Here is a 24,992-nt window from a genome sequence, read left to right as displayed (position 1 = left end):
CAGCATCTATGTGATGCTCCGCTGGGCAGCTGGAGTGTCATGGAGGCGCTAAGATGCATGCGTGCGCTGCGCGCATCCATGTGGATGCAGCCAGGCCTGTTCCAACAGTACTGGTTGGAACGGGATCCGGAACCCACCACTGATACAGACTGTCCTGTGACAATCGCAGGGGATGCTTTGGATTAGCTCAAAACCATTACCTAAAATTTTGAAAGAATGTCTCCAGCAGACTAAGAACGAAATAAAATTAAAGTGTCTTTTCTAGAAGATTTGGAAAATGTTAAGGTGGATTTATCCCGGCCTTAGTACTATATGAGTAATCTCCCTCTTATCACCCGAGCAACTTTTTTGCTCTTTCTCTTCTCTACCTTAAAGCAATACCAGCTTTATTTTTAACACATAGCAAGGGTTTTAACCTGTCCTTACGTCTACTCTTTCTCATTTTTCTAGGTGAATTCAAGCAGCGGTTTCATCGAAAACCTCGTCCCTGGCGCTCAGTACCAAGTGGTCATTTACCTACAGAAAGGACCGCTGGTTGGGCCACCTTCTGACCCTGTTACGTTTGCTATTGGTAATGTCTGTGCACAGGTGTCTCTTTGGTTGTTTTCGCAGTTTGGAAGTCAGTTTTAATGTCCAGGAGCCATGTCATGGAAGGAATTAATTGGCTTTGAAGGCACAACACGATCGCGTTACCGAGTTAATTAGATATTTTGGTCAATACAATGCACTAAATTTTCAATTAAGCAGATGGTCTGAGATTGCAACATATTAAGCTGAAAAAAAAGGAACTAAGGCTGTTAGTCTGAGCCAGGGGTGTCAAACTCAACTCCCGCGGGCTGGATCCGGTCCGCAGGGTGCTTAAATCTGATCCGCGGGACTGGCCTGGAAATAGCAAAGGACCAGCCTGCAGTGCCTCTGGCAGCCAAAATGGAGCACTGGGGGGGGGGGGGGCTCATGTACCCCCCACACCCTGTTTTTGCTGGGAGGGTGCTGCAGGAGGCCGTCCAGGCAAAAAATGGGGAACGGGGGATCGTGCGGCCCTCCTGTCCCCCTTTTGGCCAGCAGGATGCTGCAGGAGCCCATCCAGGCTGAAAATGGGGTACGGGGTGGGGGGGGACTCTTGTGCTCCCCATGCCTTGTTTTGGCCTGCAAGGTGCTTCAGGAGACATACATCCCATCTCTGCCACCCCCTAAGCAGGCCTGCAGAGAAGAACTACAATGCTGATCTGGTCCCCGTAGAAATCCAGTTTGACACCCCTGGTCTAAGCTAACAAAGCTAGCTAAGCATTGCATCTTATAAAACTGCAGCTGGTCAATTTCGGACTACTTAAGGATGTGGTATAAACCTAGCCACTGGCTATCTTTGAGTTAGTTTTTTCTGCATGGAATTTATTTCACATAGTGGAGAATTTACAGATAGTCCTCAAATTACAACCATTGTCCCAGAAACTATACAAAGTTACAATGGCACTGGAAAAAAAAATAACAACCACCTTGCTTAGCAACAGAAATTCTGTTCCCAATTGAGGTTGCAAGTCAGAGATGAAGGCAGACAGTCTCTCGTATATATTATCATATGTTCTTTTAGGAAAGGTAAGATAGAAAGGTAAGGGATGCTGTGGCTCAGTGGCTAAGATGCTGAGCTTGTTGATCAGTAGTTTGGAAGTTCAAATCCCCAGCGCTGCATAACGGAGTGAGCTCCCGTTACTTGTCTCAGCTTCTGCCAACCCTAGCAGTTCGAAAGCATGTAAAAATGCAAGTAGAAAAATAGGGACCACCTTTGGTGGGAAGGTAACAGCATTCTATATGCCTTTGATGTTGAGTCATGCTGGCCACAAGACACAGAGACGTCTTCGGACAGCACTGGCTCATCGGCTTAGAAACTGAGATGAGCATCGCCCCCTAGAGCCAGAAACGACTAGCACGCATGTGCGAGGGAACCTTTACCTTTATCTAAGATACAAATATAACAAAATTAAAAGTAGAATAACTCTTCACAACTCAGTGCCCTCAAAAAATTCTGAATGATGGCTCCCACCATCTGCTGATTTATCTTGGCATGATGGGGTTGGGGGGAATCAACTCATCAAGTTGGAAAAATCTGGGACGCATCCATGTTTATTTGGAATACGTGACAATTTCTCCATGTGCAACAGCTCTCCATTTCTGTTTTACAGTGCCAACCGGGATCAAAGATTTAACCCTTTATCCTTTGGGACCCACAGCTGTGGTCCTCAGCTGGAACAGGCCTTACCTTGGTGTTTTTCGGAAATACATTGTAGAGATGTTTTACTTCAATCCATCAACCATGACTTCCGAGTGGACCACGCACTACGAAATAGCAGCAACCGTCTCGCTCACTTCTTCAGTGGTAAAGTGAATTCAACGTACAATTCAAATATTTCTAAACAGACCACCCCCACCCAACTAAAATATTCTACTGCACATAACAATGGGGATTATATAATCCGATAAAAGTCTAACTCGTATAATTGCTGAGAGAAAAAACAATTTATTAGGGCTATCCAAAAGCAGTATGAGACATGGGCAGGGATGTCAAACTCAATTTCATTGAGGGCCACATCAGGGTTGTGTTTGACCTCGGGGGAGGGGGATGAGTGGGCGTGGCCAGAGTGAGCATGGCCAGCATGATGTCACTTGGCGCCTGTGGTCGCCAAAGTGCTCTGCCAGCGAAAACGGGCTCCCGAGCTCCGTTTTCAGCTGTGACGGCCTCCTGCAAAACTCTGCCAGTGAAAACTGAGCTTAGGAGGGCCGCCCGCAGCGCTTGCAAGCTCTGTTTTTGCTTTCAGAGGCACTGTCCTTCGTTATTTCCAGGGCAGCCCTGCAGACCAGACCAGATACAGCCGGAGGGCCTTGAGTTTGACACCCCTGGACTAGGGCATTCAAGATGGTGTTTAATGACCATCCAAATTAAAGAGAAAAATACATGAACTGGTCGAAATATTTCCTGATTGCTTACACCCTTGGGAAAGTATGACCAGGCATTCTCACATTAGCTATTTCAGTGGCTAAGATGCTGAGCTTGTCAATCAGAAAGGTTGGCAATTCGGATCCCTAGCACCGCGTAATGGAGTGAGCTCCCGTTACTTGTCCCAGCTTCTGCCAACCTAGCAGTTCGAAAGCATGTAAAAATGGAAGTAGAAAAATAGGAACCACCTTTGGCAGGAAGGTAACAGCATTCCAAATGCCTTCAGCATATAGGCATGCCAGCCACTTGATCACAGAGACGTCTTCGGACAGTGCTGGCTCTTCGGTTTTGAAACAGAGATGAGCCCCCTAGAATCAGGAACGACTAGCACATATATGTGAGGGGAACCTTTACCTTAATATCTCAACTGAGAAGGTTGAAATTCTCACATGGGATCAAAGAGGTGAAGTCATCCAATCTCCTGACATTTGATGAGGTTTAAGACATTCTTTAATTTTATTGAGGGTCTGGTGCTCTATACGATGTTATTCTATATGGGAAATATACAGAAAATAATCACTTCTGCTGCCCCCATGAATTTGAGATAGAATTATGGATTGTCTTTCCTCTAACACATGTCTCCATGGATCTTCACCCTCAGAGGCCTTTTCTGGATCAGAGGCCAAGTGAGATATGTATCATTTCTTCTCCTCAGAGAGGGGCTTGGTTGATTCCTGCATTGTAGATGTTTCAGCACCATGTTCAACCTGAGTTTTCTCAGCTAGCTTCCCATAGTTTGGTGTCCTTCAGCTACATTGTGTGCGCAATTCCCAGAATTCTTTGCCAACACAGTCAAAAGACATAATGCTAGGCTTTCTAAATTTGTGCCTTTTATTTTAAGAAGCATCTTAATTTTTATGAAATAAATCTGTTACTTACAACAGAAGAAAATATTACCTCTAGTATTAGGGAGATGATAGCAATAGCATTTTAGACTTATGTAACACTTCATAGTGCTTTACAGCCCTTTTTAAGCAGTTTACAGAGTCAGCATATTTCCCCCAACAATTTTGGGTTCTCATTTTACCCACCTCGGAAGGATGGAAGGCTGAACCCGGTGAGATTTGAACTGCCAAATTGTAGGCAGCCAGCGGTCAACAGAAGTAGCCTGCAGTACTGCACTCTAATCACTGTGCCACTGCGGCTCATGATAAGATGATAAGAGTTGGATCAGTATTACCTCTGGTACTGATCCAACTTTTTATCAACTCCCTTCTTCCATGCAGGGACTTTTACCATTTTTCGGTTAAGTACCTGGCAACCTATGGCCCATTAAGATCAGGACATCAGTTGCAGACCTCACTGGATTGGAAGCTGATCCTGTTTCTTTTTCTCCTTTTTAGAAAATAGACAACCTGTTGCCTGCCTGGTACTATAACTTTCGAGTTACGATGGTGACCTGGGGAGAACCAGAACTCAGCTGCTGTGATACTTCCACTATTGGTTTCATAACTGGTAAAGAGGAAAGTTTGATAAACTTCTGTTTTTTGATGTCCTTCTTGTAAATCTTCATGTTCATTGAAAGGCCCAGGCGGGCTTTCAGGAAGGGTCAGAGAAGAAGCCTGCAGCTGAATATTGGTTGGAGCAAGAAGCGCAGAAGAGACCCTCTCTAGTTTCTTCAGATGTAAAGGAGACAGAGAGATATACACTTGCAAGATTATGTCAGTGTAATTTTACTATAAAGTAGAAATAGTTCTTCTGGCCATATTTTTTGTCTGCTTTGCCCTACAAGGCCAGCAGGTTACAATCAGAAGTGGGTTCCTACCGGTTCGGACGAGTAGGTGGTAACTCGGCTGCCCACGCACCCGAACCGGTTCTATTGGTGGCGCCATCTTGACTTTTGGTTCTGCGCATGCGCAGAACAATCTCCATTTCAGAAATGTTATTTTTCCCCCTTTTCTAACGTTCTGTGCATGCGCAGACCTTTTTTGGTGTAAATGCGCATGCATGCGGAGCGCCCGTTTGGCGTGCGCAGGAGTGAAGCGATTTTTTACGTGCCAAACCAGCAGTAATGCCAGTAGCAACCCACCCCTGGTTACAATGGTAGCACAGGAATTGCCTTTGCTAAGTGATGTGTATACATAATATTGTGCTTTGTGACTCCATTGCATAGCAATAGAAATTCCAGTCCTGATTGACAGTTACAACCCAAGGACTACCTGTAGATCATTTGTCCCCTTGGATTTCCCCCACAGTGAAGAGCAATTAACAACGTGTGTGCATCATATTGCAAACCGCTCCCTGCTTGTCGTAAGATTATATGCACGCACATAAATGGTGAAGTATACATCATAACAGCACAACAGCCATTTGTCATTCTGATGCCATCTTTGGGTTCGGTAAAATGCCTCTGTTTGTTCCTGTCTCATATATTCACGGCATCAGTAAGGGGTTTTTTTTTTTGAAGAAGGCTTTGGACTGAGACAAATTCATTTTAGCATCATTTTCCAGAGGAAAAAAGTATCTGAAGCTGCACTGTTTGAATCTTAGCTTTCATCTTTGCTTCTTTGAAAGATTTATATCGTATCTTTCGGATAAGCGGTTAAAGATTGAAAAGCAGTTGGATTGATAGTTACGGTTTTGCGTGAAGACCAGCAAGAGCTCAGCCACAAAAATTCACAGAGCAATTTCTGTTTTGCACAGCAGCCTACTTCAAAGGGTTTTGAGGGGAGGAAAATATTGCAGAACTTACAGTCACCTATTTATATTACACTAGAGAAGGAGAGGGAGCAGGAAGCAGATTCTTAGCTAGCTTGGCCTTATTCTCATACCTATCTTCTTTATCATGCCTCAGGCTTGATAGAGGAAAGTTTTTCATGAGATGACAAACCCCATGATTCAGAAGTATTATTCAACATCACCTTAAGATCCCCACTGCAATATTGCTTCTCCAAAATTTATTGGCATATGAAGTTATTTGAAGTGAAATGACTGTATCTGGACCAAACAGACCAAACCATTAAAGAACATTCAAATATCTAATGCCACCCCAAGGTTTAGTCTGCTCGATGTATTTCTGAATTCTTCAGAGTCTACCGTTCATCCAAATATCTAATTATTTTTCTGACAGTGGAGTTGATGCACCTTGATTTTGATAAGTGCAAAACACGCTCGGAATTACATGAATTGGAAGGCTAGTGTGTTGCAATTTTTTTTCACTCCATTAATATCTCCAATCTAGACAGTGAGTGTAGGGGAGATACAATTCTTAAATAAATCCAGTCTTTTGTTAGCATAAATATCCTATTAAACATAGCTTTGTTATTTTATTTTTTAAAGAAAGCAATCTGAAGTGACAAAAGTTAAAGAAATATATAATAGGAAGCCGTGGTTACTATTCTTTAGCAGGTGCTCTTTCAAAAAAATATAGAAGACTGTTTCCATTTTCCTTGGCAGATTATTGAAATGTGCACAAAGCTGATTTAAAAACAGAAGAGTCTGCAATCTGATAAAATACACATAACTGCTTCTTCAAAAGCTTAACCAAATAGAAAAATCTTGGGATTTCAACCTCAGAAGTAATATGCCAGTCAATTCCAAATATTTGCATAGCTGTCAGATTATGGAACAATTTTGCTTTCTGACACTTTGAGCCAACTACTGTAGATTTTAATTTAGCCTTGGGAAGAACTCAAGGATAGTACAAGGCTTCAGAAAATGTTGAGCTCAACCATTGTTAGGGGAGTAGATAACCAAAGATTTCATCTATCGGTAGGGGATTGGATTAGATTAGGGGTGCCTGGCTGGGGAATTGTGAGACTTAAAGTCCACCAGTCTTAAAGTTGCCAAGGTTGGACACCCCTGGATTAGATGAAGATGTGTAATCTGTGACCCCCAAATTGCATATATCATTCTTCAATACTTTGAGACACTTGCCAAATATCCATGTGAAGAAGAGGAAGAGTATTAAGTATGTAAAGATACTTAAATTAAAATTAAACCTATTAAATTCAGTTAATTCAAATTTAATACAAGTGTGTATTATATTACAATAAAATTCAGTTTTTGTACTGTCCCCACATATTTTTCAGCAGGTGTGTCAAGTATGTCACCCAAGTGCAAAATAAGTCCTTGGTTTGAAAAATGTTGCAATTATAGGAACAGATACCCTTCGATGACTTGTTTGGCAAACTCCTAGAATTCTGATGTGGATTTTACTCAGCTAGTAGGGCTCTTTTAAAGGGTGGCTCAGTGGCTAAGATGCTGTCGATCAGAAAGGTCGGCAGTTTGGTGGTTCGAATCCCTAGTGCAGCATAACAGAGTGAGCTCCCGTTACTTGTCCCAGCTTCTGCCAACCTAGCAGTTCAAAAGCATGTGAAAATGCAAGTAGAAAAACAGGAACCACCTTTGGTGGGAAGGTAACAGCATTCCGTGCACCTTCAGCGTTTAGTCATGCCGGCCACATGACCACGGAGACGTCTTCAGACAGCGCTGGCTCTTCAGCTTTGAAACGGAGATGAGCACCGCCCCCTAGAGTCAGGAACAACTAGCACATATGTGCGAGGGGAACCTTTACCTTTACCTCAGGGCTCATTTCTGGTTCAAGTCCTTTGAGCCAGTGCCTTCTGAAGACGTTTCTATGGTCAGCATCATGTCATAGGGTTTGGTTACCTTCCCACCAAAGTGGTATCTATTAATCTACTTGCATTGCATGCTTTTGAACTGCTAAGTTGGCAGGAGCTGAGATGAGAATAGGAGCTCACCCTGTTAGATGACACTCAGGGTCTTGAACCTGGGCTGCCAACTTTCTAGCTGACAAACCCAGCATCTTAACCATTGAGTCACCATGTCAAACAGTGAAATGAAGTGAAGAAGAAGCCTTTAAAAAAAAGACTGTGCTCTTAATGCAAATGTATATTTGGGGGAGAAAGAACACGATGATGGTTGACAGTGATGATAATGAAAGCATTTGTTTCTTTGTTTCCTTGTAGCTCCTGTGTCTCCTAAAATCACTGCAGTTGAATATTTCAACAGCCTTCTCTATGTCAGCTGGATCTACGGTGATGGCAACACAGACCTTTCTCACTCTAGAATGTTGCACTGGATGGTTATTGCCGAAGGAAAGAAGAAGATTAAAAAGAGTGTAAGAGTCATGTTGCTATTGGATGATGCTCCCAGACCAACAACTGTCAGGCCACAAGAAGTAAAACATTGACATTGGTTTCATTACAATTGACAAATGATTCCTTTTCAGCTTTTCCTCGGGAATTGTTTTACAAGCATGTGTTCCAACTGCTCTTATGTCTTAGGCAGGCCACCTTATAGAAACAAGGAGTAGAGAAGACAGGTAGTCCTCAACTTACAACCACAACTGAGCCCAAAATTGGCGTTGCTAAATGAGAAATTTGACTTTTGCCCCATTTTCTTGCCACATTTGTTAAGCGAATCAGTGCAGTTGTAAAGTTAGAGACATGGTTGTTAAGTGAATCTGACTTCCCCATTGACTTTGCACATCAGAAGGTCGCAGAAGGGGATCACGTGAGCCCTGGGACACTGCAACCGTCATAAATGTGAGCCAGTTGTCAAACATCCTAACGTAAATCATGTGACCATCAGGATGCTGCAACGATTGTAAGTGTGAAAAATGCTCATAAGTCACTCTTTTCAGTGCTGTTGTAACTTCAAACGGTCACTGAATGAACTGTTGTAACCCGAGAACTACCTGTAGACCAGAGGTGGGCTTCAGAAGGTTCTGACCAGTTCTGGAGAACCTGTGGTGGAAATTTTGAGTAGTTTGGAGAACCGGTAAATACCATCTCTGGCTGGCCCCACCTCCATCTATTCTCTGCCTTCCGAGTCCCAGGAGGAAATGGGGATTTTGCAGTATCTTTCCCATGCCACGCCCACCAAGCCACACCCACCAAGCCATGCCACACCCACCAAGCCACGCCACCCCCATCGAACCGGTAGTAAACAAATTTGAATCCCATCACTCCTGCAGACATAGCTAAATGAGGTGAAACAAGAATTGGCAAGCACAGTTTACAGAGCACATTTAGTCTGCCAACTCTTATTACTTGTCTTTCTCACTCTAGTTGGCCATTTTGTTAACAGAAGTACAAGTACAGAGTCAAACTATTCTCCAAGGCACCTGAGGGCAGAACAAGAAGCAACGGGTGGAAACTAATCACGGAGAGAAGCAACTTAGAACTGAGGAGAAATTTCCTGACAGTTAGAACAATTAACCAGTGGAACAGAAATTGCCTCCAGAAGTTGTGAATGCCCCAACATTGGAAGTCTTTAAGAAGATGTTGGATAGCCATTTGTCTGAAACGATATAGGGCAGTGATGGAGAATCTATGGCACGCGTGCCACAGGTGGCATGTGGAACCATTTGTCAGGTCATGCGAGGCACGCTGGCCAGCTAAGTTCACCCTTTTTTAAAGCCATTTTTTGCCCTCCCCAGGCTCCAGAGGCTTTATAGGAGCCTAGGGAGGACGAAAAGAACCTCTCCCGCCCCCTCCGGAGGTTTCATGAGCTTCCGTGAAGCCTTCGGAGCGCAAAAAAACCCAGCCCTACGGGCAAACCAGAAGTTCGGGAACGGACTTCTGATTTGCTCAGAGGGTAGTTTTGACTGTTCCGAAAGCTTCAGGGAAGCCTCCTGAAGGTCCCTGAAGCCTCTGGAGGGTGTCCGGGTGGGGGGAAGCTGTTTACATTCTCCCCAGGCTCCTATAAAGCCTCTGGAACCTGGGGAGGGCGAAAAAAGCATGAAAGAAATGGGGGAGAGCACCTGTAGTGCGCGCATGCGCACTGGACGGGCCACACATTGTATTATGAGTGCAGCATGCCCACACACGACCCCCCCCTGCGCTCCCCCCACTTATGGCACGTTAGCCAAAAAAGGTTCACCATCGCTTTTATAGGGTTTCCTACCTAGGCAGGAGGTTGGACTAGAAGACCTCCAAGGTCCCTTCCAACTCTGCTATTGTATATTGTAAGTAGTCTATGACTTACAACAGTTCATTTAGTCACTGTTCAAAGTTACAACTGGAAAAAAAATGACTTTTTTCAACATGGCCACTGCAGCATCTCCATGGTCACATGATCAAAATCCAGATGTTTCGACCACTGACTCATAGACCATTTATGACGGTTCCACTATACCGAGATCATTTGATCCCCTTTTGTGGCCTTCTGACAAGCAAAGTCAACGGGGAAGTCAGATTCACTTAACAACCATGTTACTAACTTAGCAACTGCAGTGATTCACTTAACCACAATGGCAAGAAGAGTTGCAAAATGGGCATAATTCACTTAGCAACCATCTCACTTAACAACAGAAATTTTGGAAGGAATTGTGGTCATATTTTGAGGACTACCTGTGTGGACTAGTTGGCTTTGAGGTCTGCTGATCCAGCATAGATTTTCTTAATTCTTCCAAGTTCATAGAGATGGACATGGCCTGATAGGTTTCTAATCTAATCCTCTCTTTCAGGATGGATTAATTCCCCAATCCTGAGCGCTAGCTATACCCCATGATAGATAAATCATGATAAATCTTAAAATGTATCTACTTAATCAATTTATATGGCCACTCCCTTATTGTGTGGCATCCATGATTAAGCACAATTCAAATAAGTTTGAAATTACCAATAAGGGAGAATAATTGTAGCTCAGGGTTGAAATGAGGGGTCCTTGGTGCTCTCTAAGCTTGCTTGTTTTCTTTCAGACATTTCACTACCCTAACTATGTAACATCATCAGTGCTAGTACTCGGAGAGGACCAGGGGTGGGCTTCAAAAATTGCAGCAATGGGTTCACTGCCCCATTACTGGGTGGCCATGGGGGATGTGGCTTAGTCGGCCTCCTGCACCATGGTGTAGGGTGTTTTTCATCCTCCCTAGACTCCGGAAGCTTTCCTCGAACCTCCGGGAAGGTAAAAACTGCTTCTCCCATGCTCTGGAGGCCCTCTGGAGGCCGGAAACAGGCCCATTTCTGGACTTCCGGAACCTCTGGTAGGCTCATTTTCCTCCCTCCCTGAGCCTCCATGCAGGCCCTGGAATGGTGAATGGGCCGCGTGGAGACTCCTGGGAGGGGTGGGGTGGGCATGGCCAGCCAGGGTGGCATTTGGGGGGGGTCGCCGAACTGGGCAGAATCTTAGCTAGAGGATTGCCCGAACCCGTGCAAACCCCCAGCAGCCCACCTCTGGTGAAGACCTCTCAGACTGAAATTAATTTAGTGCAATTAATAAAATTTAAATAACATTCCTCTTCCGTCACATTAAAGTAGCAGCTTTTGAAAGGATGGAGACTATGTCCAAAGCTCTTTATGGCTGCATTCTGCGTATTTATCTCTCCCCTCAGTCATTCCCAGCTGGTTAGGCTTCACTTACAAGACCAGCCTTCTTGAGAGCTGCCCAGTTGTCCTTCTCTGAAGACTGATTCCAAATCCTCTAAAGAGGCTGAGACAAAAGTCCAATTAGCCCACTAATCCCTGGTCACTGTTCAAAGCTGATCTTCCCTGCAAGGAGTTTTTAACAGTCTTTGTCTGTTTCAGGTGAGCCGGAATGTCATGACCACCATGCTCAGCCTTCCTGCCGGGGACATCTATAACCTCTCGGTCACGGCTTGCACTGAGCGGGGTAGCAACAGATCCGCGGTTCAGCTTGTGAAAGTTGGTAAGGCCTTAGTTGTGCCATCCTTCGGTCTGGGGCTACACTGTGGGTTGGCTTGGCTTGGCTTTAAGGCAATGATGCTACAAAATGAAAATGTTTCTCAGAACTACAGGGATGCATTTTGGTTGGAGGAAAAATTGACGTTGACAGATGAGATGATACAACTGAATGCATAACAGATTGTGTGCTTCCCTTTAGCCATAAGTCTTATCTGCAAATTTAAATGTATGTGAATTATTGAATTTGGTCTATACCGGGATGGGCTTCAAAAGTTTCAGTAGCGGGTTCTCTGCTCAATTGCTGGGTGGGCGTGGCCATAGTGAGCATGACCTAGTTGGCCTCCTGCACCATGGCAGGGGGGGCGGGCATTTTCGCCTTCCCCAGGCTCCGGAGGCTTTCCTCAAACCTCTGGGAGGGGGCATTTCTCTGTCATTTTCGGTTCCATCACAAAACCGCGAAGCCCTTATCCGCGCCGACATAAGTGCGGAGGCAAATCCGAAGCGCTAAGAAAAACACGACCCTACCATGATAACATAACCGCGGAGGGCAAATCCGCGCCTACCGAAGCACCCTAACCCTAAACCTAACCCTAACCCTAAAGCAAACCCCTAAACCTAATCCTAACCTTTACCTTAATTTAAATCGGCTTTCTGCCGCTGCGCTGTTTTAAAGCGCCCTTCTGTCGCCGCGCTGTGTCGCGGCGGTGATGACGCGCGGTAATGACGTCGTGGCTTTAGCGACGCGGTTTAATCACCGCTATTTTGATGAGCGCGGTTTTGTCGTGCCATGGTCATTTTCAATGGTGTAAATCCTAACCTTTCATTCCCACAAGCTCAGGATCTTGCTCTCTTAAGTTTCATTATTCACTGTTGAATAGTGAAACATACTGAATGCCAAAAATGACGAGATCTATCAGTATTTTTATAAGAATATAATTAATAACATGAACTAAGTAGCAGAGACAGACAGTATAAATGAGAAGAAAACAGCTGTGTTTTGCTGATGCGGCACCGATGACAAAAATGGCAGGCGTTACAAATCTATTAAAACAGCAAATTCACAATGGGAATAAACATAACTCACAAGCAAGAATCCTCATGTTGTAAGGACAACACATGTGTAAATCAGAAGTAAATAGTAAACATTTGAGAGAGCAGAAGAACCAGATTGAAACTGCAGAGCAGAAATTTCATAGCCAAAGAAACACACAGTGTGTTTGTGTGTATTGTGTGTGTGTGTGTGTGTGTGTATTAAAGATGGTACAAGAAAGCATCTTATACTAACTAAACTAAAGGCATAAATTTACCTTTGGAAAACTGGGAAGAGTAGAGAAATCATACAGTCATTGGAGACTGGCATATTCAGGTTGTCCTTGACATATGACCACAGTTGAGCTCAAAATTTATGTTGCTAAGTGAGACAGCTGTTAAGTGAACTTTGCCCCACTTTACAACCTTTCTTGCCACAGTTGTTAAGTGAATCACTGCAGTTGCTAAGTTAGTAACATGGTTGTGAAGTGAACCTGGCTTCCCCATTGACTTTTCTTGTCAGAAGGTTGCAAAAGGTGATCCCATGACCTTGGGGCACTGCAACCATCACAAGCGTGATTCAGTTGCTAAGTGTCTGAATTTTGATCACATGACCATGGAGATGCTGCAGCAGTCATGAATGTGAAAAATAGTCCTAAGTCGCCTTTGTCAATGCCCTTGTTACTTCAAACAGTCACTAAATGGACTGTTGTAAATCAAACACTACCTATAGGAAGATCTGAATGAGCAACCTACCACTTATAGTCTGCATGTAACTCTCAGAACCCCAGGAGTTTCCCACCAAATTTTAGATCCAATCATATGGTTGCAAATTATCTGTCTGTCTGTCTGTTTGCCTGCCTGCCTGCCTGCCTGCCTGCCTAGCTACTTAGCTATCTATATCTTATCTATCATATCTACTGTATCTATTTATCATATCTATCTAACATAGCTATCTATCATATCATATCTTATCTCTCTATCATCCTATCTATATCTATCTATCTATCTATCTATCTATCTATCTATCTATCTATCTATCTATTATCTATCATCTATCATCTATCATCTATCATCTATCATCTATCATCTATCATCTATCTGTCTGTCTGTCTGTCTATCATCTATCTATATCATCTATCATATCTACTGTATCTATCTATCACATCTATCATATCTTATCTCTCTATCATCCTATTTATCTCTATCTATCTATCTATCTATCTATCTATCTATCTATCTATCTATCTATCTATCATCTATCTATCACACATGCCCACCTTGGTATAAGACAAAGTAGTTACAAGTTATTGGCACATAACATTTTCACTTTGATCAGGGGTGAAATTCAGCAGGTTCTGACAAGCTCTGGAGAACCAATATCAGAAATTTTGAGTAGTTCAGAGAACCGGCAAATATCACCTCTGTTGGCCCCGGAGTGGGGTAGGAATGAAGATTTTGCAGTGTCCTTCCCCTGCCATGACCACTAAGCCATGCCCACAGAACCAGTCGTCAAAATTTTTGAATTTCACCACTGACTTTGATGAATTGTCAGAATCCCCATAAAATGCAAAGACAGATCAAAGATGAAAAAACAGGTGATCGTCAGTTTGCCAGGAGGGAAATGAGCTTTCATGTTTGAATTTGCTTTCTTTGGATTTGGGATTGCTTCATTATTATTATTATTATTTTAAATGAACTTTCGCAATTGTGATATAGATTAACATTTTTAACATCCAAGATTTTATAATCATTTGAGAATAGAAAACCAGTTGAGTTTTCAATTGTGAGATTATTCAACACTCTGGGATTCATCCTTGTTCTTTATGGGACAAAAACATTTTCAGCAGCCAACCTGTGCCAACACAAATATACTCATCCTGCAGCTAAGAGTTAATTGAAAAAGGAAGTGAAGTAAGTGTTGAAAAGAGAAGCAAAAGCATGCTGCTTCAGACCGCCTTCCTGTTTTATAGTTGTCTGTTATTGCCAAGAATACTTAGGGAAGACTGAAAACTTATCCCCCGTAGGTCTGCAGAGTTCAGGATTTTGGATCACCTTACAATCTTTTACTTTATGTGTGCTCCCAATGGCCTACAAGGTGCAGTCAAAGAGACTCTTGTCTTGTTTCTAGATCCAGTGCCTCCAAGATCACTCTTCGCGGTGAATAAAACACAGACCTCCGTGACTCTCTTGTGGGTAGAAGAAGGAGTGGCGGATTTCTTCGAGGTTTTTTGCCAGCAGGTTGGCTCAGACCACGAGACAAAGATCCAGGTATGTGTTTTTTTTTATCCTTTATCAATTTCGGATCGCTCCTGAGATACTTAACCTGGGTGGCTCTGCTTTGAAATCCAGCCTCTTTTTGCATGAATCACTGCAATATAAACTTTTAAGTGAAAAGACACAGCTTGACCCAGTGGTGCTACTCATTGTGTAGATGCACTGATTTAATTCAAAAGACACTTAACCACTCCTGTTGCCACTTACCACTTCTAATAGTTACTTAGCAATATATGGAGACAGAAACTGGCATAATGATACAAGCCCTGTTCTTTCCTACATGTGTCATGTAATATAAATGCTGTAAAGGAATGGAACTGCCAGATAAGGTAAAGGTAAAGTTTCCCCTTGCACAGATGTGCTAGTCATTCCCGACTCTAAGGGGCGGTACTCATCTCCGTTCCAAAGCCGAATAGCCAGCTCTGTCCGAAGACGTCTCCTTGGTCATGTGGCCAGCATGATTAAATGCTGAAAGTGCATGGAACATTGTTACCTTCACACCAAAGGTGGTCCCTATTTTTCTGTTTGCATTTTTACATGCTTTCGAACTGCTGGGACAAGTAACTCACTCAGTTACGCAGCACTAGGGATTCGAACCGTCAACCTTTCTGATCGACAAACTCAGTGTCTTAGCCACCGAGCCATCACATCTGGATACCACCATATATAAGATAGAAATGGAGCTATGCCAGCTAACCACCATCCCAGTCTTCAAAACATTGAGGTTTCCATTCTACCCAGAATTAGATAGCTAGATTCAAGTGGGCTCTTTTCCCACATTCAGTTGGATCCTGGAGAGCATTTGGCTGAGTGTCAGAACCTTAACAAGAGTCATGACTATTGAATACATCTTGATTCTCTTCAACATGTGGAAGAGGTTTACTAAGAGTAAATTATCCAGATCTTCCCCATTGCAGGATACAAAATCGTCACAAATGTTGAATTTCAAGACCTCAGAAGGATTAGAGGGACCCTATTTGAAGCTGTTGTCTTCCTTTAGCTGCGCTTTTAAAATGCTTTAAGTTCCCCAGTTCTATTTGTTGTTTCACAACCACCCTTGTTAGTATCTTTGTGGTTAACATTTTCAATACCTTGGTACTTCTTGCAACATTCTTCACATGCAAACACTCTTCTGCTCTGAGGAGAACAAAATTACTTACGTTTTCCTGAAGTTGTATTTAGGTTTTTTTTCCCCCCATTGACCGTCTATTCTATTTCCGAGTTTTTAATTAATGTCAAACTAAATCTCCAGCTTGTAGATGTAAAAAAAAAAATCTATGTTTAATTGGAATCAAAGCCCATTAATATCTTATTATCCACAATGGAGAGCCAGGAGCACCTAAGAAATTTGTCCCTAGGATGGAACCCTTGAAATCAGAAAGATTTCAAACCCTAGCTAATTCAGATGATTTCCTCTAAATTTTATTTATTTAGTTAGTTCATTTAGTTTGTCAAACATGTAAAAGATAACAGACTTAAGTATAAACATAAATATGAACACAGTAAATGGTTACGAATAAACGGGGACAGTAGGACAGGGACGGTAGGCTGGTGCGCTTATGAACAACCCCTTACGGACCTCTTAGGAATGGGGTGAGGTCAACAGTAGATAGTCTTAAATTAAAATTATGGGGGTTTGGGGATGTAACAATGGAGTCAGGTAGAGCATTCCAGGCGTTGACCACTCTGTTGCTGAAGTCGTATTTTCTGCAATCGAGTTTGGAGCGGTTTACCTTGAGTTTGTATCGATTGTGTTTGCCCGTGTATTATTGAGGTTGAAGCTGAAGTAGTCATTGACAGGTAGGACATTGTAGTAGACAATTTTGTGTACTATGCTTAAGTCAGACCATAAGCCCAAAATTTCAAGCCTGGTGGCATAAGGGATTGTGTTGTGAGTAGAGGAGTGGAGTACTCTTCTCGTGAGTACCTCTGGCATAAATAAATCAGCTGTCACCAACCTTTCTGGCTTGGTAGCCTGGCATTGGATTGGGGGGAGTTCAAGTTCGCACATATGGAGCTTCATGTGTGAGTGCAAGCACCAGTCTGAATGGGTTATGGCCCACTAGTGGGCCAGGGGCTGGGGACCCTAAATATTACTAACTCTGAGCCAACCCATTATTGTATTAGCTATCTTAAATATCATGTAATGATGTGTGTGTCTGAAAATTAAGCCCACTCATCCAATGCAGTGAATAACTCCAAGTGAAAGCAATGGGTTAAGAGAGAAGCTATGCAGAAGTTTACTATTCTTTCAGATAAGGTTGGAGTCTCTGGTTGAGCAACTGGAGAACTATTCTCTGTTAGCATACAAAAATGAGCTAAGAGATCTTTCTTTTTTGTACTATGTCACTCATCATTATCTGAAATCTTATATAGGAGTGTTGGAAGAAATGCCCATCTGGGTTCAATTCCAAGTGGGGAGAAAGACACTGGAAACACGGTGGCTTGTTGGAAAGATGGTTTAATGGTGGACAGGATCACATGACTTGAGCTCCTGAACAGCAAAGAGCAGAGATGCTTAAAGTCCCTGGTTTTATGCCCTCTCTGGGCTTTTGAATTTGAGCTTGTATTGTGATTGGTAGTCAGACTCCCATGGGGCCATGCAGGGGTAACTATGTAGGTTGTCTGTGTCCCAGGCTTGGTTGAGTCTTGCTGGGTGATGATGTAATGAAAGGGTTTTCGGCAATTCCTACTATGGCTCTGCCTGAAGGAGGTAGATCTTGTTATGTAGAATAGACTGGCTCAGGCCTTAATGGCCCATTGACAAAGGGAGTGGGGTGAGTTTCTGCCTCCCTTTTAGTGGGAATATTCTGCTCTTTTAATATTTCCTAAAATATCTCATTTTCCTAGGAAAGGGGTGGGTGCAGAGGTGGGTTCCTACCAGTCTGCACCAGTTTGGTAGAACCGGTTCGTCAAATCTACCGAACCGGTTAGAAGAGGTTCCACCAGAAAGCAGGCCACACCTTCAGAAGAGGTTCCAAAAATTTTTGAAGCCCACCACACACACACACACACACACACACACACACACACAGATAGACTCACACAGAGAAAGAGAAAGAAAAAGAAAGAAAGAAAGAAAGAAAGAAAGAAAGAGTGAGAGATGAAAGAAGAAAAGGAAAAGGGGACAGAGAGACAAAAGGAGAGAGAGACAGAGACAGAGAGAGAGAGAGAGAGAATACATGGCCGGCAAGCCACTCCCACCAGGTCACATGGCTGGCAAGTCACTCCCACAAAGGGGGCCACACCCACAGAGTAGATTCAAAAAAATTTTGAAACCCACCACTGGGTGGGTGCTAACCAGGGCTGAAATTCAGCAGGTTCTGGAAAACCGGTAGCGGAAATTTTGAGTAGTTCGGAGAACCGGCAAATACCACCTCTGGCTGGCCCCAGAGTGGGGCGGGAATGGAGATTTTGCAGCATCCTTCCCTTGCCACGCCCACCAAGCCATACCCATAGAACCGGTAGTAAAAAAAATTGAATTTCACCACTGCTAACTTCCTACAGGAGTTTGGGCTGCCTCTTACCTAATCTCAGACTATTCGCGCTTATAAGTATGGAAGACATATTGGAAAAAAGAGTTTCTCAAAGCAGGGATGCCAGAGATATCAATACCCAATTGCTGCCTTCAGCCAAGGATAAAATGTAGGATTATACTACTTCCTAGAACCTGCTTTAAAGAAGGAGGATATAATCATAGAAAAGGAGGCCGAATGGTTGCCTGAATAAACAAATCATGCTAAAAGGCCATGAAGAAAAGAATGACAGGCTGATTCCTCATACTCATTATTGAACCACCTGAACCAGGGGTGAAATCCAGCAGGTTCTGACAGGTTCTGGAGAACCGGTAGGAGAAATTTTGAGTAGTTTGGAGAACCGGCAAGTACCACCTCTGACTGGCCACAGAGTGGGGTGGGAATGGAGATTTTGCAGTATCCTTCCCCTGCTCCGCCCATCAAGCCACGCCCACAGAACTGGTAGTAAAAAAAAATTGAATTTCATCACTGACCTGAACTCTCATTTTGTCTTTGACGCACGTTGCATGCTGATAAACATAAGGATCAATATATGAGACTGTTGCATAAGCCAGGATGAGGTTTATTGTTGGTGCAGCCCACAGTAGAAATAGGGTAAAGCTGTCATTGAATGCCTTTTTTGTGGACCGATGGTCTTGCAATATCCTCATATTTAGAGAAGTGGTAAGTAACTAAATAAACAGTGGGCTAGATGGGTGTTCCATGATGCACCCACATAACCTCCTCCTTGGAACAAAAAATAAGAGAATGAGCTCACAGCTCGGTTCGTGTGCATGGCCCTTTGATTTCAAATCCTGCGTAAAATCAAAAGTAGTGTGTGTGGGGGGGGAATTCCTAACCATGCACTCTATTCTTTCGCCAATATAATACAGGAACCAGTTACCGTTTCTTCTCATGTTGTGACGGTCTCCAGCCTTCTGCCCGCCACTTCCTACAACTGCAGTGTTACAAGTTTCAGTCATAACAGCCCCAGCGTCCCCACCTATATTGCCGTTTCCACTATGGGTGAGCCGAGTTCCTCAAATTCTCCAACTAAGCATCTCTCTCTCCCTCCCTCCCTCTCTCTCTCTCTCTCCCTTCCTCCCTCTCCCTCTCTTTCTCACTCTCTCTCTCCCTCTCTCTCTCCCTTCCTCCCTCTCCCTCTCTTTCTCTCTCCCTCTCTTTCTCTCTCTCTCTCCCTCCCTCCCTCTCCCTCTCTTTCTCACTCTCTCTCTCCCTCTCTCTCTCCCTTCCTCCCTCTCCCTCTCTTTCTCTCTCTCCCTCTCTTTCTCTCTCACCCTCCCTCCCTCTCCCTCTCTTTCTCTCTCTCCCTCTCTTTCTCTCTCTCTCTCTCCCTCCCTCCCCCTCCCTCCCCCTCTCTTTCTCTCTCTTTCTCTCTCTCTCTCTCTCTCTCTAATACACAATGAGATTGAATGATTTCCCTTTCCCATTTCTAATTTGAACAGAGGGGTTAGAGCAAATCACCAAAAGAACCACTGATGTTCTTTTAAATATATCAGAAATGGGTATTATGTAATCGTCCTTTATTTACAGGCAATCCTCGTTATTCATGAGTTCTGCATTTGGAAATTTGCTTATTCATTAAAAGCCATTTGCAAGTCCAAAATCGCGGTGCTGTCATAATTATTGGTAGGGCAGCAAAACACTGGGATTACCTTATGTGTGTGTCCGCAGCTGAGGTCTCGGCATTATTAATTCGGTTCTTCATGGCGTTTTCAGAGAACATTACTACCAAGAATAACAAGAATTGCCTGTATCTATTTATTCTGTGTTAGGGTTCATATATAATGTTTGTTTGTTTTTGGCTTATGCAATGTCAGCTGTTATTGTTGTGGCCCACCAGTGGCGGGCTGGCAGCAGATTCAGACAGTGAGGAGGTTGGGGAAGAACATGGGCCAGTCCTGGAGTCTGGGGAAGGCTCTGATGAGGACTCTGTGTTGGAGGCAGAGAGGGGGCCAGAGCCATAGGCCAGTTATCAGCTGTCTTCAGAGTCAGACTTCAGTGAGGCAGACAAACAGCTGAAGCCTGTTCCCAGTGTGAGCATGCACAGAGTTGCCAGATGAAGGGAACAGCTAAAGAACAGGGGTCGACTTGGGAGTAAAGCCACAGGTGGACGATGAATGGCCCCTTCTAGAGGAAATAAAAGAGGAGCGAAAGGGGATTGGAGCTTGCAGGAGACCATTAGTTCGCTTAATTGGTTTGTGACTTTCCGAGACTCCTTGCCAAGTTTTGCAGATATCGGCCTGGCAGCTCTCCAAGCCAGATAAGGTCTGTGACTGTAAATCCTCCCTTGAAAGACTTTGCTGGATGTGAATGAGAAGAATTCACAGTCAATTAATAAAAGGGGCTTTTGTCGGGACAAGGAGTTTGCTTCATGCTCTTGGGAAGCCTTGGCCTGAACAGTTATGGGTTCCAAATCAGGGTGAAACAAATGAACCCTGCCAATATGAAATCATGCAGATGTTGTCCTGAGACCTTGGATGTCATTTATTTAATAGCCTTCAATCATTATGCAAAGACTTGTTTTCTGGTTGACATTGGCAATACCAGAATGTCAGTTTTAGGTTGCAGTCTTCTATCCACTTCTATCTTCTCAAGGAAGGGAGCCAGAGTTAAGCATGAGTTATGGCTTACTGGTTAATTCACATGATTTGTTCATTGAAGAAATCTAAAATCTATGGGAATGCTAGTCTCAATTGCTTTCACTAATCTGGAATCCCTTGTTCCCATTTGCAGTTGTGGAGATGAATCCTAACGTGGTGGTGATTTCTATTCTTGCCATTCTGAGCATTCTTCTGATAGGGCTCTTGCTTATAACATTGGTGGTTCTTCGGAGAAAACATCTACAAATGGCCAGGTAGGACAAAACACCTTCTATTATCAAGATCTTCTTAAGGGATAAAAGTTCTATATGTAACACGGAAGCAGATGTAGATGGATTTTTGATGGCTTTAACACTTCCAGTAGATTCACCCCAGAAGTACGTACATAATAAAGATTAGTTCCATTTGCATACAGAACATAGAATAACAAGATTGAAGGGCCCTCGGAAGTCTTCTAGTCCAACCCAATGCTCAAGCAGAAGACCCTATACACTTCTGGACAAATGGCTCTCCAGTCTCTTCTTGAAAACCTCTAGTGATGAAACACCAGTGGTTGGTTATGACTGGTATGCCCCGGTATGGGGTACCGGTGCCTGCCAGGAGCACCAGGTACCATTCCAATACGGTGCTCTGGAGGGCCCGCCTGCCCGCACATGCTCCTTACCGGTATTTGAGGTTTTTGGGGCTTCCACGCATGGAGCATACGGTGCCTGCATGACGCTCCGTTGAGCAGCTGGAGCATCGTGGGCAGTAAGTATGCATGCGCGCACTGCATGCATTCATGTGGTGGACGCCCGGCCCTGTTGCACCGTACCGGTTGCAACGGGATCCGGAATCGGTTCCACCACAAATCCGCGAAGCCCTTATCCGCGGAGACATAAGCGCGAAGACTAATTCGCGCCGTTCGAAGCGCTAAGGAAAAACGCGATCCTACCGCAATGACATAATCGCGGAGGGCAAATCCGCGCATTCCCAAGCACTCAGTACCCTAAACCTAACCCTAAACCTAACCCTAACCCTAAACCTAACCCTAAACCTAACCCTAAACCTAACCCTAAACCTAACCCTAAAACAAACCCTAAAACAAACCCCTAAACCTAATCCTAACCCTTACCTTAATTGAAATCGGCTTTCTGCTGCAGCGCCGTTTTAAAGCGACCTTCTGTTGCCACACTGTTGTCGCGGCAGTGATGACGCGCGGTGATGACGTCGCGGCTTTAGTGCCGCGATTTTATCACCGCTATTTTGACGAGCGCGGTTTTGTCGTGCCACGCCGGAATCCACCCCTGTGGAACACCCATGGTTTTCAGAGACAAGCCATTCCACTGATTAATTATTCTCACTGTCAAGAAATTTCTCCTTAATTCTAGGTTGGATCTCTTTAATAATCTCCGACCTGATAATCTCTTGTCTTGCTCTCTGGTGCCTTGGGGAATAGATTGACCGCCTCTTCTCTGTGTGACAACCCCTCAAGTTTTGGAAGACTGCTATCATGTCTCCCTTAGTCCTTCTCTTCATTAGGCATACCTAGTTTCCATAACCAATCATCATATGCTTTAATGTCCAGACCCCCTTATTATTTTTGTTGCTCTTCTGTACACTCTTTCTCACTGAGCCATGGTGACTGCCGGCTGCCTGCAATTTGGCAGTTCGAATCCCTCCAGGCTCAAGGCTGACTCAGCCTTCCATCCTTCCAAGGTGGGTAAAATGAGGACCCAGATTGTTGGGGGCAATAGGCTGACTCTGTAAACCCCTTGGAGAGGACTGTAAGGCACTGTGAAGCAGTATATAAGCCTAAGTGCTATTGCTATTCTGTTGCTATATGTGTAAATGAATTGCTCAAATAAGCAAGAGAGGAATTTAAGTAGAGGCAGGGCTGCTTCTATAGAGTTGCTGTTGCACTATTAGACTGCAGGTCCTATGTTAAATCAGAAACTGGACTAGCTTTCTCCAATTTAGTCTCCTTCAGTCTAGGTACTTTAACTTTCAGAATTCTCATTCAGCATTAGCATAATAATAATAATGGCAGAAGTTGAAATCCAACACAGTTGGAGGACATCAGATTGAGGCAGATACCTTCGAGCCCAATGTTGCCTCTCTAGCAGACCTTTTTGCTTTAAGGTCCCTACCCCTTCCATTCCTACTCTTCATCTGAAGATTAAGACTACCCTCTTGCCAGTATAAATCAAAGCTCTCTGATCCCACAGACATCTAGCAATATCAGAAGGCAGTCATTCAATGAACAGATTGTTCAGATTAGTCCTGAATAAAAATCTGATTTGCTCATCCAGTTTAATCCAAAAATTATGTTCAACGGAGCTTTCTTTTAGAAATCATACTTAGGATTATATAACTGTAACTGATTTGTATGTTGCTCCAATAATCCCCAGACTTCATCTGACCAGGAAATTCTTATAAAGACTATTCTCCAATCGTCTAGATAACAGCATACTGTCTGGGTCAGTTTGTTTACATAACAATATTAAACTTTTAATTTCTACCTCTATTATCCAACCATTAATAAAACGAGTTCCAAATTTTGAAAACATCCTGAGTCTTTGTTTTCTTTTATCTTCATTGTTAGTCTGTCCATTTCTGCACAGTCTAGTATTTTTTTTTTTAATTATCTCTTCTTCTGTGGATGTCTCCTCGTTTTTTTAAAGTGTTTTAAGTGTAATATTAAATATACATTTCCTTTATCGTAATTTTCTGGTATTCTGCCTAACAAAAAATGATTCTCCTTTGTAATCTATATGCTGTCTTAACTTTTTTTTCCCACCCATGTTTGTGTTTTCGTCCAATTTTTTTTCCTTTTGGACATGTCCACCACATGTGGTAATATGTGCCCAGAGTTGGGTTACATTTCCAACATGTAGATACCATATTATATATACACACACAAACTATATATAGCAAGAGTCCCCAACCCCCAGACTACGGAGTGCTACTGGTCTCCAGCCTATTAGGAACCAAGGTGTGCAAGGAAGCAAAACTTCATCTGCGTTTGAATCGGAGCTAGGAAGCATGTGAAACCACTGCACTGGTGAGATACGAGTGGTACACCCCGGTATGGGTGTACCAGTGCCTGCTGGAAGCACCAGGTACCGTTCTGGTACAGTGCTCGGGAAGGCCCACCCGCCCACCTGCGCTCCTTACCTGTATTTGAGCTGTCTGGGGCTTCCACACACGTGCATGGAGTATACGCCGGCTGCATGACACTCTGTCGAGCAGCTGGGGCGCCACAGGCAGTAAGTACGCATGCGTGGGCATGCTGCGCGCATTCCTGTGGTGGACGCCCGGCCCCGTTGCACTATAACGGTTGCACCGGGATCCGGAAACACCACTGAACCACTGCCCCAATCCATGGAAAAATTGTTTTCCACAGCAGGGGTCTTCAACCCTGGCATCTTTAAGACTTGTGGACTTCCAACTCCCAGAGTTCTGGGAGTTGAAGTCCACAAGTCTTAAAGTTGCCAAGGTTGGAGACCCCCTGTTCCACGGAACTGGTTCCTGATACCCAAAAGATTGTGGACCACTGCATCTCTCTTGCTCGCAATACTGCAGCAAATTGGTTTTACACTTTGAGCTTGGTGATTTTACAATTCCCATCCAGCCCTTCTGTTGCAACATCAACTTCAGCACTCGTTTCACATCTGTGCCTATCTTTGGTTGCTAAGGTCCCTAAGCTCCATGCCGATCTTTTATCAGTATCCTCACAGTTTTCAGTAAAAACCCATTAAGCAGCTCATGTATGCAGCAGCGTCGCTTCTGGGAAATTTTCTGGTTTATGACAAGACTGTTTTCTAAACCAAGGTGTTGAACAACAGCAGAGGTGAGGCAGCTGTGGGCTGTCATTTATTTCAGGACACCAATACTATCCTAATTTGCATCCTAAGTAGACAACCAGAACTGTTCTTTGAAACCAACAACATCTAAAGAATAGCAG

General features: G+C 43.8%; 1 protein-coding gene across 1 annotated transcript in view; it reads left to right on the top strand.

Annotated features, from left to right (window-relative positions):
• PTPRO (protein tyrosine phosphatase receptor type O) overlaps nucleotides 1-24,992 on the top strand; it is a 95,211-nt gene that overhangs the window by 32,539 nt on the left and 37,680 nt on the right. Inside the window, 8 exon segments of the mRNA XM_032221101.1 lie at nucleotides 451-571; nucleotides 2,178-2,371; nucleotides 4,333-4,444; nucleotides 7,921-8,072; nucleotides 11,485-11,605; nucleotides 14,762-14,901; nucleotides 19,316-19,448; nucleotides 21,180-21,300. Of these exon segments, the coding sequence (XP_032076992.1) occupies nucleotides 451-571; nucleotides 2,178-2,371; nucleotides 4,333-4,444; nucleotides 7,921-8,072; nucleotides 11,485-11,605; nucleotides 14,762-14,901; nucleotides 19,316-19,448; nucleotides 21,180-21,300 (1,094 nt within the window).

The sequence above is a fragment of the Thamnophis elegans genome, chromosome 7, assembly GCF_009769535.1.
Source record: "Thamnophis elegans isolate rThaEle1 chromosome 7, rThaEle1.pri, whole genome shotgun sequence".
In the NCBI taxonomy this organism is placed as follows: Eukaryota; Metazoa; Chordata; class Lepidosauria; order Squamata; family Colubridae; genus Thamnophis; species Thamnophis elegans.
The sequence above is the reverse complement of the archived record's forward strand: the minus strand, read 5'-3'. Positions and strand labels throughout refer to the sequence as shown.